The 16161-nt window shown below is 43.2% G+C and overlaps 1 protein-coding gene across 2 annotated transcripts; it reads right to left on the bottom strand.

Annotated features, from left to right (window-relative positions):
• Positions 1–502: 502 nt before the first annotated feature.
• BHLHE41 (basic helix-loop-helix family member e41) lies at positions 503–9373 on the bottom strand. Of its 2 annotated transcripts, XM_075602852.1 has the most exons (7): positions 8968–9373; positions 8458–8511; positions 7743–7961; positions 7585–7648; positions 6974–7081; positions 6408–6519; positions 503–5534 (listed from the first exon to the last, which is right to left on the bottom strand). In XM_075602852.1, exons 3-7 carry the CDS (start codon positions 7802–7804, stop codon positions 4591–4593), a joined length of 1290 nt encoding a protein of 429 aa, XP_075458967.1. In that variant the 5' UTR covers positions 7805–7961; positions 8458–8511; positions 8968–9373; the 3' UTR covers positions 503–4590. The 2 variants fall into 2 exon arrangements, with proteins under 2 accessions (XP_075458967.1, XP_075458968.1); XM_075602853.1 differs by lacking the exons at positions 8458–8511; positions 8968–9373 and having other exon boundaries at positions 7743–7978.
• Between the last annotated feature and the right edge of the window lie 6788 nt (positions 9374–16161).

The following is a 16161-nucleotide window of genomic DNA, read 5'->3' as shown; positions in this document are numbered from 1 at the left end:
AGAACTCCTGATCACGTGACCGATCACGACCGCGGTATCACTGACGTTTCTGCTCTGACCAGAGCGCATAAGGCGATCTCCCTTAGAAAAAACTAGCTGAAACCCCATGACGCAGCCACTATGATTATAGGGCTGCTTGAGTGCCAGAGGGGTGTCTACGTGGCACCCAGGTTAAGATTCAAATCACGTATGGAGTATTGCAGGAGCTCAAATGCTGTGTCCCTTCATAACCATATATACTATATATATATATAGGTAACCATGCAGGGGACAATATAATGATTGAGGATACAGTTCTTGGGTACAGTGTCACATGAATTGACAGATTAACCCCTACGGGTAAGAGTGAGGATTGCATCTATTCTCCTTGTCTTGGGGAATTATGAATCTGAGCGTACTCACTGTTGGTCCCCTGCAGGTTCTCAGGCGTGCAGCCACGTCCGAAGTCCAAGCATTTGAAAAAGTATTGTGTGTGGTGCACAGCTACAAGAACAGGTCGGACGGCAATAAAAATATTGTTTAATCAAGCTGCATTAAAAAACCGGGAGGAGTACAACCCTCCTACGCGTTTCGTGCTGTTCGCACTTTATCAAGAACTTGTGTTGAGGAATGTGTTGCAGGAACATTTGAACCCTTTGGGTGGTTATGAGGGCTGGCACGCCAGGGGTCCTCGTTTTCTACAGGGAGCCAGCAGCAACCACATGATTGTTACCCCCGTGCTATCACGTGGCTGCAATCCTGGGAGACTGCCAGAAGCTGCCAGTCAAAGGGTTTAACAAAGTGTCAATCAGCTACCTTCAACCTACTGAACACCTCGACATTAAGAAATGTTTTATTCTAAAACTTAGCTGCCAAAGGGATTCTAAAACAACTACCTTAGTAATAACCAAGTTACAATATGTTTGTTAATTACAACAAAAACCTTTAAGCTTTTGTTGTCTAGACTCTAGACAAAAGGACAGTGAATGCACCACAAAACTCATATTAGGATTATAACCCATTATATATCAAATAAAATGTTGGTAAACAAGTTGTTCTTCAAATGTGTAGGTACAGCTGATTGTGGATGTTTTAGAGAACGTTTCCTACATAAAGAAACAGGGGGAGGGGGGGAAAATATTATATTCAAACATGATAATAAATGCACAGTAATATCTATCCATTCTCAGAAGTCTGAAACTGTCAAAATGTGTATTATAATTGTTTTATTAATTGGTAAGAATTGTTTAGACCACAAAATAATGAGAAAATAGTAAGTTAATCAAATGATGTTATAGAACAGGGGAGGCCAACTCCAGTCCTCAAGGGCCACCAACAGGTCGGGTTTTCAGGATATCCCTGCTTCAGCACAGGTGGCTCAAATCTGTGCTGGAGCAGGGATATCATAAAAACCTGAACTGTTGCTAGCCCTTGGGAACTTGATTTAGCCACGTCTCTTACAGGAGGGCCTAATATACGAGATATCAAACTGATTTGGAACAGCAGCTGGTTTCTTGCAGACAGCATTTATTTATTTTGTTTCCCAATAATTTAAGACAGCACAAGTTTTCTACCAAGCATAAGCATTGTGACAAAAGTGCAACTTTTGTTTCAGCAAATCCTTCCAAAAAGATATTTAAACATAAAATTACTATGACATATTTTCCCCTACAAAAATAGCTTGTCAGACATCATTCGGTGGATGTATTAACAACTATTTACAGACAGCCACAGCTTCGGCTGGTAAGATTTAGAACGTTGTTTAAACACAGCGTTTGAGGCAAACAGCAGCAGCAAAAGTACAAAAACTGAACAGACCTATGATATTTCTTCACTCTTAGTCATACTCTTGTATCTCACCTCTTACATAACATTCAAGTGCGATTTCTCACTGTGCTACCTTGGTAACAAACTCAAAATATCTAGACAAGGTCTTCTTTAAGTCTTTTTTTTTTTTTTTTTTTTTTTAAAAAGCTTTCTCCATGACTGGTGTCTGGTAGTCTCCAGAATTGGGGGATTCGCTATAACATGTAATGTTCATGTTGGCTCCCCCTTGAAAATAAACATGCCGCAATATAAAATAAAAGAGTATGACCACACACACAGCAGGCTAAAGCTTCTGCTAGTCAGACCAAAAATTAAGAACAATCTTTTGAGGACCTGCCTACAGATCTATCGTCCCAGTTACTGCCTATTATATCATGTTACGTACTGTACAGTACATCCTCCAGAAACCAGTAGGAAAAACACTTTTGGTAGTATATTCTACTGTCCCTATTAGTGGCCAGTACAGTTGAGAACCACACAAACTCAATGTAGCAAGCATCATGTGTGTTGAAAATACACAATGATTATGTTGTATCTACAGGGGAAGAGCCAGGCAAGCTAAAAAATCTATAGAGATGCTTAGCATCACTGTAACATGCTACATGTTCATTTCAAGGTGGAAATTCCCTCTTTTTACTTGCAACATGAAACACCGTTCTCAGAAATGGCATTTCCCAGCTCATACTCTATTCATTCCTTTGCTGTCCAAGGGTCTTGCAATGCATTACACAGATATGCGTAGCAGTCACCTGATGGTGAAAGGGTTTAACAGACATGATGAGACATGCTTTGTCCAGTTTACCAACTTAAATACAATTTAAAAATGCAAATATATTAGTTTTTTTTTTTTTCAGTGCACAAACATTGTTTTTTTTTATAGCGAATACAAAACGGGGAATATGTTAATAACAATGGGCAAAATATGCACTTTTTTTTTATACCAGTTAGTTTTAACATTGAAAGAGACAGCCACTATACACTACCCTAAATCATTCATTGTCAATCCATCCATAAAGTGCTACCATCGCAAAAACTTAGACATATTCTTTTTTTGATTGAATTCCTCTTTCTAGGGAATATCTCATCAAGACAAGTGCAAGTTTACAAAGTGGAACTTGGAGACATTAGAAACCAGTAAAATTAAGGTGCAACTAGAATTTACCGACGAGAATCTGAAGCCATACATTCTATATTATATATATATATATGTATGTGTGTGTGTGTGTGTGTGTGTGTGTGTGTGTGTGTGCATTTAAGCCCAACCTATAAAAATACTGAAGAATGTTTCTGAAAGATTTTTTTTTCCATCAGATTTTACTTATCCTGCAAAAGTTCAAAGTTTAAAAACTTTCCCATCATCTTTTTTTCTTGTAAAGGGAGGGATTTTGATATTTGTAGACTTCTAACAAACAAAATGTCAGGCTATTTTATACAGCAAAAAAACAAATAAGAACCTAAAATAAAATAAAAACAACAAGTGCCACCCTACTTCTGCGACTTTCTTCGTCAAATACCAATTAATAAAGGACCAACATTGACATTAAATAAAGATGGTATTGATGAGAATACGGGTAAGGTTATTTAGCAATACATTTATAACTCATGGCACCGGTCACGCAAGAGTCCGTCACAGAGCCTGACTAGTCCAATAGTCTGAACTCCCTGGCATTACGAAACACTGATTACATTTTATACCTGCATGTCACATTTCACATCTACAGTAGGTGTGTTCTGTCCAATTAAGAGGCTGCGTGGGAGGAACTAATTACATAACATCGCTGCCTTGTGCTAGTTTGGGCGAGACGCGATTGGTGCGTTCAGGGAGGTTTTCTGCCAAACCAAGCGTCATTACAACTCTCTTATGTAACAGACTCTACCACAGTCATTTCTTTAAGAACACACTGATTTCCACGGTTTTAAAGTACGTGTTAAAAGGAAATTCCCACCTGCTGTTGCCCGGTGGAAAATTTGAGCTATGTGTCTAGAAGGGAGCCCAATTGGCAGAGAATAAGCTGTTAAGGGAGTGGATATTGATCTATTATGATCAAGTCATACAGTATACTTCAAGCGCTTTATAATAATCCATAATCAAAGGGGTACTCAAGAAGACAACTCATTTGCCCTTTCCTCCTATGCACAGATAGGAGAGAGGTCTTGCAAATCATGGTACTTTGGGGTTGGCTATCTCCTGTGGGGCCAATAAAACGCTCTTAGTATTGTTGATGAAATTCTTTAAATGGAGAAAATAAATAATGGCGTACTGAGACGGAAGGGGGAACAGGGGCAGTACGAGATCTAAGCGTGAACACACTATGGGATTCTTTAAATCTTAATATTAACACACGGCCACAACACAGAGATACATTTTATTAACATAGTTTTTTTTTCTCTTCCAATTACTGGAGGGTTTTGGGCAGCATTGTGCATCCCGTATATATATTCCATATTATGGCCCACTATCTAGCAACTACCATGATTAAGGAATCAATTTGCCAGAATCAAGTTACTGCCATTGTTGGGTATTTGGCTTGCTGCATTTTAATGTTGGCCTATATTTTCCAAATCTATCTTTAATGATGAAATTGTGCAATGCATTCACTGCTGTAGGGGCCCGGAGCACATTACAGCACCGTATGGATTAAATAAAATAGTGATATACAATACCATCTGCATATAATCCTAATGTTGATCCAATTACAGATATCATAAACTTGCTACAATAAGAGGCTTCCTTAATGATCTTATTTTTTTTTTTGCTTCAGTGTTTGGGGTATTTCCAGTCTTTCAGGGGCTGTTGACATTGGAAGGCTGCAAAAGGTCTTGCAAGGGCTCACAAAGTTCCTCAGCCAGCTCTCTGTCCACTGCAGCCAACGTGGCAGCCGCAACCTGGAAAGGAGAGGCGGTCAGCTCAGGGAGCAGGGTGGAGGAGAAGGCTGCCAGCTTCTCAGGGGACAGCACCGAGGACAGGCACGGGAATGTGGCCCCCACCTGGCCAGGGATCCCCGGGTAGATCAAAGGGATGGGGGTTGCAGCTGGGTATAGGTACTTCTCCAAACCACCCTTGTCTAAGAAGGGCATGTAGGCGGCAGCAGCTGCAGCTGCAGAGGGTGAGATGAAGTAAAAAGGCCAACAGAAGGGTGCTTGCTGTCCAAAAGGAGCACCCCCAAATCCCATAAGAGAGCTAAGCAGTGCAGCATCCGGTCTCACAACTGGCTCTGCGCTGCTGACTGTCACACCCCCAGCAGAACAGTCTGGTTTAAACCTTTTAGGTGATGGCTCATCCATTGGCTCTTGCTTGACGCTCACACCGCTGCCCCCTTGACCCTTGACGCCACTGCTGCTCTGTCGCTGGGCTTTCCCTTCCATCTTTTCTCCCTCGCCCCCGTAACCACTGTCTGTATCTGTGTCATTCTCGCTGAGCTCCACATTATGCGTCCGCTGGATGACGGGGACACAGTTCGTCTGGTTCTCCGCCTTCTGGGCTCCCCGATCTGGAGAAGGAGGGGCCCCTTTGCCCACAGGAATCTGCTGTAACAGGCGCTGGGGATTGGGCAGAAACTGGCTGGAAACAGTGTGCAAGTGGCTGAGGAGCTGGGTGCATCTCTGGTCTCTAGCTGTCCAGCTCTCAAACCGGGATAGGTACTGCAAGACTTCTTTGGCACAGGTCTGAAAACCAGAATGGAATGCATCCAAATCCGACTGAATAGGGGACTTCATGGAACATTCCCCTGTCACAGCAAACAGAAAATGGGAGAAGAGTCAACAGGGGACATCTGCTTATCTGGTGCTTGTGTATAATTAAAGTCTCTATGCCAGAATTTGTTTTTTAAAGATTAAATACAGAATCAGCTCCCACCCCCTTTATTCCCATTGAGGGTTTTTTTTTTATGGGCTTTCTATCAAACAACACCTATTAAACAAATAGGGGAAAGGTGTGTGTGTGCCGTGACTCAGAATGTAGATAAGGTGGGTACGGGAGTGACACATGCCCTCGCCTGCACAGTATGTTAGGGAAATCAGTGGCATCGCGGCTTCCCATTTCGCTACTTGCTCTTGTAACTTGGATCTCACTTGATCTAAGGACAGTATAGTGACACCAGAGCAAGAGTGGACAGCTCCAGTCCTCAAGGGCCACCAACAGCTCAGGTTTTCAGGATATCCCTGCTTCAGCACAGGTGGCTCAATCAGTGGCCCAGTCAAAGACTGAGCCACCTGTGCTGAAGCAGAGAATGATTGAGCCACCCGTGCTGAAGCAGGGATATCCTGAAAACCTGACCTGTTGGTGGCCCTTGAGGACGGGAGTTGGCCTTACCTGCCTTCATCTCAGACTGAAAGATGACAAGTGTAAGGATCTCTGGAGTAGTATCTGTATGTTACTGGCTAAATATAATGTTTCGTATGGCTAGAACAAAATAAACATTGATATATAACATATGTGCGCATGTTCACAACTGGTTAATCTCAACTGCAAAGTCAAATAATATCCGGTGAATGCTGGAATTAAAAAAACAAAATAAAAAACTAATAAACTTTTTTTTGGGGTGTGAAAATCCTTTTTTCTATAAACACTGCAGTGCCGGCTCTCCACCCCGCTCACTCACCATTCTGCAAAGCAATGATTTTCTGGTGCTGCTGATCAGTCAGGGCCGTTAAACCTTTCAAGTGTTTCAAAGTTAACTCCAACACTACAGCCTTCTCCAAGTGCCCCAGTGTCTGTAACAGGGAACAAATCAATGGAATAACCAGTTATCCCAGGGCTGATTAAACAGGAGGGACTCAACCACTAGGGACAATGCAACAACACTCCACTACTGGGGGTTTCAACCAGTCCTCAAGACACCCCCCCCCCCCTTAACAGGTCAGGTTTTAAGGATACTCCAGCTTCAGCACAGCTCAATCAGTGGCTCAGTCTGTGCTGAAGCAGGGATATCCTGAAAACCTAACCTGTTGGGGAGGGGGGATCTTGTGGGCTGCAGTTGAGAAACCCCCCTGCTGTAATATATCTGTTGACTTTGATATTTCCTATTTAATTGTCTTTCGAGGCAGCTGGCAAACAAAATACAGATCAATTTGTATCCTTAAGTGACACCAAGATCAACGATCTTTGTCAAATATTAATGACAGCATTAATTATATATGGGAACAAGGCAGGCAGCACATATCTTACCGTCAGTTTGAGATGCTCGGGAAGGAGGTCTTTGAGCTGAGCGATACATTCATTAATTCTGTCTCTCCTCTTCTTTTCTATGAGTCGGTGAGGCAGTTTGTAGGTTTCCTAGAAATAAGGAGGAAACGCAACTTTGTGTCAGAGGCAAAAGCCCCATAATGTCCCGAGCAGAGAAGGAAATGTTATGTATAGTTGATACATTGGGCAAACGCTTAAAATGCAAAGGAACAAGTATAATGAAGTCACTTGGATAGGTAAAGTGCAGGCAGATTAGAGGGGGGGGGGGGGGGGGAGTTGTAGGCAGATTAATGGAGGGGTGCAGGTAGATTTAGGGGGGGAGTGCAGGCAGATTAGGGGGGTACAGACCCTGCTGTCTATCTAGTGCAGGGAGCCAACTCCAGTCCTCAAGAGCTACCAACAAGTCAGCTTTGCTGGATATCCCTGCTTCAGCACAGGTGGCTCAATCAGTGGCTTGATTGAGCCACCTGTGCTGAAGCAGGGGTATCCAGCAAACCTGTCCTGTTGGTAGCTCTTGAGCACTGGAGTTGCCCCCCTTTCCCCTGGTCTAGTGAGTGAAAGCATAGAGCAGCTTGAGAAACTTCTCCCTTTACCTTGCTGTCATCTCGTTTCATTCCTCTCTTGGGTTTGCACAGATACAAGGAGGGGTAATCCATTCTGCAAAGAAAGTCACAGGGACAGGTTACTGGGGTCCGCTCCTATCTCACCTCCCCAGCCAGCAGGGTGGGACAGAAAGTCCAGGGCACCTTACCCTAGAAAATCCCTGTGCTCCAATAACTGTCTCTCCTGCAAACTGTGGATCCCTTCATCCATGCTTGGCAGCGGCAGCAGCAGCAGCTGTGTCTTGTACTCCGCAGGCTGAGAGTCAGGGGCGATCTGGGGAGCAGCCAGCACATCCAGACTTGTGCAGCTCCAAGTAAGAGAGGCAGCTCCAGTCTCCCTGCTGCTCCCTCTTGCACTGCTGCTCCTTCTTTGCAGAGGGGAAAAATGGCTGCAAAAAGTCACTCAGAAGAGCCACCTGCTGGACAGCCCGGGTAGCACAGACACCCAACACACATGTCAAACAGAGCCCATGTCCCCCCCCCTGGGGCTGTTAATGTCCAAAGAGAACTCAAAATATATTCATCTCATGTCATACCTGCGATAAATTACCATGGTTATTATTAGACTGCATTTACAGCATATATGCCTGCAATGCCAAGGTGCTTGTTTGTTCTTTAAATAAATATATCACTTGTGAGCACATTCACATGTTTATTCTTTCACCAATATAGGATGAAATGTCACTTTGAGCATTTTAATTACCTGCTGCAATGTCACTGACTTGCAGTTACTTGAATGGGAAGGTGAAGTTTAACACATGATGACCAGTTATGGTTTTTAAAGGTGTTTTTTTTTTTTGTTCAGCTAAGGGAATGGTGCACAAAGTCAGCAGCAGATTTATTAAATGGAAAAACAATTGATACCTGCAGCTTTTGTAGTTTGGATAGCAACGCGCAGTATGTCCCCAGGTTTGCAACCTGTAGATTTGGATATGAAACTACATTAGTGTTTTGTATTTCACAGCCCTTATTTATTTCAGATTCAAATGTTGCTTTGTTGTAGCATTATAATAAGCATAAAGCAGCGGTACTTTTTTTATATACATGAGCTGGTGGATCCCCCAGAACTGATCTTTTTTTTTTGTTAGTGTGGAACACAAAAAATGTACAAATATGGCCATGTTATCACTAATAAAAAGTCACATCTCCTGATGATGAGGCAGCATTTTATTGGCTGCTGGTGCGAGACTGACCCTGCGGCCATATTATGTCCACCGGGCAAGTATCCTTATCTGATAAACAAAAACTAGTTTGAGAACCAGGTTGGGGGACTAGGGATTAGCTCTCAGGGATTTCCCCGGCTCTCTCTCCCTCCCAGCAGCTTGGACTGCTTTTTTATTTACCATATCCTCTATATAAAGTGATGTACCATACCTCTATAACAGGGGCGGCCAACTCCAGTCCTCAAGAGACACCAACAGGTCAGGTTTTAAGGATATCTCTGCTTCAGCACAGGTGGCTCAATCAGTGGCTCCCCCCTGCGCTACATTAAGTGATGTAACAAATATATAGAATCATCTGTGTACCTTGAGGCAAAATAAAAGTTTGAACAGAAATGCTGCAAATTGAATTGTTTCTTTACATAATCAGACTTGAAATTAAAACGCCTACAGTTAATACAAAGAATAAGCAAAAATGCAGTCATGAGATTGGCCCGGACGGATCAGCGTGCTCACTCTCCAAGTCTTTTCTTTCTTTAACCATCCGATCCAGAACCACAAGTGCTGCAAATGTTCTGCCAATATTCACAAGCCAGGAGCCAACGCACAGCGTGCCGGCAAAGCGCTCGGCTTTCATTTGTCATTTGGGTTGGACACATTTTTTTTTAAATGAAAGAGTTATGCAACCTCTGCTGGGCCACTCGTAAGTCACATGTGAAACATGTGGGGTTTCTGGCTAGACATTATCTCTCTCTGGATTTCAGACCTTATTACAGGCAAAATACAAGGCTCGGGTACACATCACAACAGTGGCGCTTCTGGCGCAACATGAACAGTGCAGGGAGAGAGAGAAACAACTGGTGCTTTGTGCTGTATCAAATGTACAAGCTTCTCCAAACAATCTTCTCATTGCTTGTATTATTCCTTGGTGACCTTTGCTATAGAGTGTATTGTTTTCACAGTCATGTGTATGAAATTTACCTAAACATTCGATTCTCCGTGAACCTGAAATGTGGGCTTTATATGAGAGCGAGAGAGCGATACCCCGGAGATACCTGGGAAAGCTGCTGATCGGATAAGCACATTACTTTTATTAGCCTATTTTCCGTGTATCTCAGGGGTGCCCACTTTTTGTGCCCAGGTGTCCCTCCGCGTGGTGTATCAGGGTGTGTTTGAGGGGATAGATATAGGATTTGGGACTAAGAACAGTCACAAATGTGTGATAGTGGCTGCCGGGAGTCGCGTACACAAACGCCGCAGGCGAATATTCGTCAGTGAAGCGAATATTTTAAAGGAACCAGCAAGTAATTCACAGGCTGAATTCTGACAGCACATTTTGTTGTTGTCTTATGTTACAAGCCAGTTATAACACCCCAAACTGTCACTGCTTCTTTAAAGGAGCATTTCCTACAACTCGTTTTCATTTTAGCCCCCATTGTGGGAACCCGGTGTCCTACCTGAGCCCTATTTACAGCTCCAGTGACCCCTCGGCTCCCGAGATACTTACCGGTGAAGATACCGGGTTTAAACCTGGAAGCCGGGGAAACAAAATGGATTCCAAATCTCATGCCAATAAGAAGCTGCAACATCATCGGTCGGTTGTGGCTTCCTATTGGATGGCCATTTAAATCCTCTTTAAAACCCCCAGGCAACATGGTGATTTCACCCGGGTGAAAATAGTGCGGTTTAGCTCTGGAAGAACCCAATTCCAATCCTGTACAAATAAAAATGGCGTTTAGTTAGGGCGTAATACTCCTTTAAGCAAATATTACATGAAGTCTGGATTACACTGGTCTTGTCCCTTTGCCCTGAAAATCCAGCAGCAGCAGACAAATAATATCCCCATTCGTAAGTAAATAGCATGAATAACCGACAGGAACCAAAGCTCATTTTACTGCTCAAAGCTATTAACCCATTGGCTTCCTAGGGGAGCTGGAAGTCCCTGCACTGCCTTGTTGGCAGCTTTGGCAGTGGCAGGGTTAAATCCGAGGGATGAAGGATTGGAACACACTGATCAGTGATGGCTAATTACCCTGGGATACACATTTGAACATGTCATTGTTGCTGCCTGAGTCAGTAGTGGATGATGCTAGTTACAAATGGAACTGTGCAGCCTACTTTGCCCTAATTGGCTGGGTTACCGCTGGGATCCCATTTAGAAAATCCGGTCACTGTAAACTGTCAAAGCAAGAATTGAGATGGGACCGCTTTATACCAGGGGTGGGCAACACCAGTCCAGAAGGGCCACCCAACAGGTCAGGTTTTCAGGATATCCCTGCTTCAGCACAGGTGGCTCAATCAGTGGCTCAGTCTGCGACGGTGTCACTGATTGAGCCAACTATGCTGAAGCAGACTCTTTGACTGAGCCACTGATTGAGCCACCTGTGCTGAAGCAGGGATATCCTGAAAACCTGACCTGTTGGTGGCCCTTGAGGACTGGCGTTGCCCACCCCCTGCCCAATACTGGGTACTGCAGTGACATCCCGCACTAACTGCCATCGAATTAAATAGATATTCACGGGTGTTACCCGGTACCGGCTGCTCGCAAATCCCCCCTATAGCGAAAATAAGCTTGATACATCAGGACATATGTCTCCTAACCGTGTCAGAAGGTGTTTGTAATATAAATACTTCATAGTATGTGTAAATATAACCGTGTACAAATATTTGGAACACATATTTGTATCTTTATTATGTGTATCATTGCTGTGTTTATTTTATCTGCTGTACTGCACACCTGATTTATGTTATTATAGCTTATTAATATTTCTATCATGTGCTACTGAGTGACAGAGTGTTCAGAATGCACAAGGCTGACGATAATAGGTCATTGTTACCTCTTATTAAATACATTTAATGCAACATTTCCCCAAGATATCCCGAACGTTGGCTTTTTCTCTGGACTTCTTGTGAAAGTTTCCAGGCTTGTTCCCTCCACCCAGTGTTTACACTGCAGACCTGGAAAAGAAGACAGGCTTGTGTTACTCCGGAAACACACACAAACCAGAGGGATAGGTGAGGAATCTCAATACACTGCAGTCCCATTGACGATTGTATCGTCTCCAATGAAATCTTAACTCCTGCGGGCACCTCTAACATTTCATTTTTACAGCTCTTTAAACCTGCAGTCCCCGGTAGTTTGAAAAAACACATTTTTATTTTGTGAGTGTCATCTTTTGGTAAAAGATTTTATAAGCTACGGCACATGCAGGGAATGGTAACATTTTATATTTATTTTATTTATCAAATGTTTCACCAGGAAGTAATACATTGAGAGTTACTGCTCGTTTGTCTCACGTATGTCCTGGGCACAGAGTTAAGAGGACAAATAATACATGGTTACAAAATACATAGTTACATAAGTGCTACGCGGCACGCCTGAGAATTATTTTTGGATTTGTAGGGATAAAACAAGATGGCTGCCTTTTTTCTGCCGTAGTTTGGTTTTCATAGGTGTCGAATGTATATCCCTCACTTCCCCGTTCACATGGATACTAAGGCGGTTTACCCATTGTGACTGCCCCCTCACCATTGCCAAAATCCTGCATGCACAAAAGCCAAACATAGCGTGTGACTATATCCCAATGTCCCTCTCATATTGTTACTATGTCAGCATACAGTGTGAACGAAACCCAAGGAATGGGAGACACCTGCAGTATAAGTCCCTTCTTATTTCTGTTCTGCCTCGGGGCTTTGTGTGCCTTGTGTTCTCGGCTCTCACATAGAAGCAAACTTACAATGGATCCAGAATTAGCACAACCCCACTGCACAGCACTACCAATATCTACGGCAGGGGTCTCAAACTCTGTCCTCAAGCGCCACCAACCGGCCAGATCTGATGGATATCCCTGCTTCAGCACAGCCGGTTCAATCAGTGGCTCAGTCAAAGACTGAGCCACTGATTGAGCCGTCTGTGCTGAAGCTGGGACTGATTGAGCCACATGTGCTGAAGTAGGGACTGATTGAGCCACCTGTGCTGAAGCAGGGCTCTCCTGAAAACCTGACCTGTTGTTGGCCCTTGAGGACTGAGTTTGAGACCCATGATCCGTGTTCTGAAAGAGTATCTTAGTGGTAAGAATGCCGTATTTGACGTAGGTGAGCTCAGTTAAAACCTTAGTGTCAGCTTTCCTGGTGACGGGCAAGTCACTTCAGATTGTAAGCTATTCAAGGCGGAAACTTGTTGTGCCGGCGAATTCTAATGAAATGCTCTGTATACGCTGTCAGAACTACCGCGTATGAAAAAATATATATTATTTAAACACGGGTGAGCTGGTAAATAAGAATGAATAGCCATCCATTCCCACTTTCTTAATTAGGGAACTCACATCAGCAGTTGAATAATTGAAAGATTTTTCCATCGCTATTTATTGTCGTTGATGTTTTTTTCTGATTGATTATATGATTACCTCTTTCTCGTGAATATCATTGAGAGGCGCAATAAATAAGAAGAGAAGAGACCGGGGACACTGGATCAAAACCTTCCATGTTACTGTAAAGATTTTCAGCGCACTGTGTATAGTGATACAAGTCAGACAGACTTTCTTTATGCCACGGAGACCACGGGGGACTTTCTTGGGTCTGGTTATTTTCGTTATTTCACTTCTATTCTGCTGTCCACTTGGAGCATATCATAAGACAGGATGGCCAACTCCAGTCCTCAGGGGCCACCAGCGGGTCAGGATATCCCTGCTTCAGCACAGGTGGCACAATAGTGGCTCAGCCAGAATAGCTCAGAATGACTGAGCCACTGATTGAGCCACCTGTGCAGAAGCAGGGATATCTTTAAAACCTGACCTGTTGGTGGCCCTTGAGGACTGGAGTTGGCCGCCCCTGTCATAAAGGTGACTGATAACACAGAATACACACCGTGTCTTTGCATGTCTCCCACGGATTCATTCCACCCATTGTCACAGGTCACACAACGCTGCAGGCAAGGTGTGTGGGTAGTGATGTAGTGGTTACGAACATGACACACAATTAGGTTATGGTGGGTAAAAAAGTTAGAAAAATAACAACACCGTTTCCTGCTGGCTCACTGATTGTGATGAAACCGATAACAGATATGACGTTGCTTGGTGCTTTGTAGGAACTTCCTCCTGTAAACGTACTTTTGAGCTTTGCAGAGGTAACAATCGCGCATGATATAGGGCCATGCACATACATTTTAGGGAGCTAGCAAACAAAGAAGGATTGGAAAGGTGGCGGATAGATAACTTTGCAGTACCTGTTATAGAGTCAAGTAAGGCAGGGGGGTCAACTCCAGTCCTCAACCCCCCCCCCCCCCAACAGGTCAAGTTTTCAGCATATCCCAGCTTCAGCACAGGTGTCTCAATCAGAGGTTCAGTCAAAGACGTGTGCTGAAGCAGGGACTGATTGAGCCTCCTGTGCTGAAGCTGCGATATCCTGAAATCCTGACCTGTTGGGGAGAAGGGGAGAAGGGGGGTGGGGGGGGGGGCGGGCTTGAGGACTGAAGTAAGGTAAAGTAATTAAATCATAGAACATGACATGAGAACCATCGCAATGCAATATGCTGCTGTCCCCTCCAGCACTGAGCACCTAGTGGCTGGATAACCATGATGAAGTCGCGGTCACATTTCATATACTAAATCTGAAGATAAAAGGCAGATTATTGACAATGCTCCGAACCAATGTCGTGCGTAATAATGTAGTATTGTTATTTGGATGGAGTGATATTCTCCTGTATATTATTTTGCGCTCAATCAGCTTTCAGGATAGGTTCCTGAGTGCTCACTCAGTAATGTTTTTGACACATAATGACATTGTTTTAGGTTAGACTTTAATGTCTAATTCAGCAAAAGATTAGTAATTTGTAATGTTATTAATTGTCCTTTCCCCCCATACAACCCTTTAATTCCTGGACATTCAATTACTGGAATTAGCATGAAGGCACATTAGCGCACAATTAATCAGAAGGGTAATAGCCTGGGACCAATCCGCATAGCTTTTTGGTTTCACTTACATTTTATTCTAGTTCAAATGTAGGTGAGCCCCTATAAACCAGCCGCGTTCTGCATAATGATTGTAACCTGTAAGTGCCTTTCTTTAAATAAAGGAACAAAAGGCATGATCCCCGTGTCATATGCCTTCTGTCAGCTGCCAGATAGTAATCATTTTTGGTGTAATCTTCAGCAATGTCAAATGCAAGTTTTTAAACATACAGTTTCCCACTGAAGTCAGCCTTAATATCTCTTACTTCAGTTGGAATTGTTGACATTCGATCAGATTTTTAGACAGTTAAGCTGCATATAAACTTCTATAAAAAAAAGTTTTGCAAAGAGTTGTTTGTAACATTCATCTCTTTGGATCAGGATATCAGAGTATTGTCCATGTATTCAGCTTTACTTGCGTCAATGAGTGGTTTGAGGATTAGTTACATGAGGATATATACTGTATATCATCATCATCATCATCATCATCATCATCATCATCATCATCATCATCATCATCATCATCATCATCATCATCATCATCATCATCATCATCACCCCACTGCTGGTTGAAGCCTCCCCAGTGATCTTCCAGGTACTGCGGTTACAAGCCTCTCTTCTCCATGTCGCTCCCATAAGTTTTCTGATTTCATCTTCCCATCTTACTTTTGGTCGTTGTCTTGGTCTGTTGGTATACCTTGGAACCCAGTTGAGTACCATCCCTGTCCAACAATGCTACTTGCTTCTTGTTATATAGCCAGCCCGTCGCCATTTTATTTTCTTCACCCTTGTGATGATGTCACAGACTTTTGTTTCGTTTCAAACCCATTCATTGTTTTCCTGTCTTTTCGGGTAATACCCAGCACGCATCTCTCCATACTTGTTTGAGTTGTCTGAAGCCTCTGAATTGTCTTTGCAATTTAGGGTCCAAATTTCACATCCATACTGGGGCACGGGCAGGATACACGGGTCAAACACTTTCCGTTTGAAGCACCGTGCAAGGTTCCCTTGTAAGATTGTCTTGTTTCTACCAAATGCACTCCATCCCATCTTCATTTTGCTATTGATTTCAATCAAAGGGTTCCCATCTGTTGATACTTGCTGGCCAAGTTTGACATAGTTTTCGACTTCTTCTAGGTCTATTCCATTTATTTCGGTCTTTGGTCTGGTTGACATTCATATGGAGGCCACTTTCTTCCTTGCTTCAGTAGTTTCCCGATTTGTTACTGGGCGTCTTCTGGACTGTGGAAATAATAACAATGTGATCAGAAAATCGTAGGCGACTCAAGTATTCACCATTGCTTTTGATTCCCTTTTCTTCCAAATGTAGTGTTAACATTTCTTCAAGTGTTACTTTGAAAAGCTTTGGTGACACGGTGTCTCCCTTGCTGATCCTTATCTTGCGTGTAACTTCATGTAATCTAATGGTTAATGTGGCATTCTAGGAAATGTTCCTTATA

Source organism: Ascaphus truei, chromosome 5, assembly GCF_040206685.1.
Source record: "Ascaphus truei isolate aAscTru1 chromosome 5, aAscTru1.hap1, whole genome shotgun sequence".
Taxonomy (NCBI): Eukaryota; Metazoa; Chordata; class Amphibia; order Anura; family Ascaphidae; genus Ascaphus; species Ascaphus truei.
The sequence above is the reverse complement of the archived record's forward strand: the minus strand, read 5'-3'. Positions and strand labels throughout refer to the sequence as shown.

Bases quoted from the DNA above. Each gene is read 5' to 3' on its own strand.
- BHLHE41 (XM_075602852.1), bottom strand. From the start codon at position 7,804: ATGGATGAAGGGATCCACAGTTTGCAGGAGAGACAGTTATTGGAGCAC. The intron at 7,649-7,742 runs GTAAGGTGCCCT...CTTTCTTTGCAG, and splicing joins GAGCACAGGGATTTTCTAGG to AATGGATTACCCCTCCTTGT. The intron at 6,520-6,973 runs GTAAGATATGTG...TCCCTGTTACAG, and splicing joins CCGAGCATCTCAAACTGACG to ACACTGGGGCACTTGGAGAA.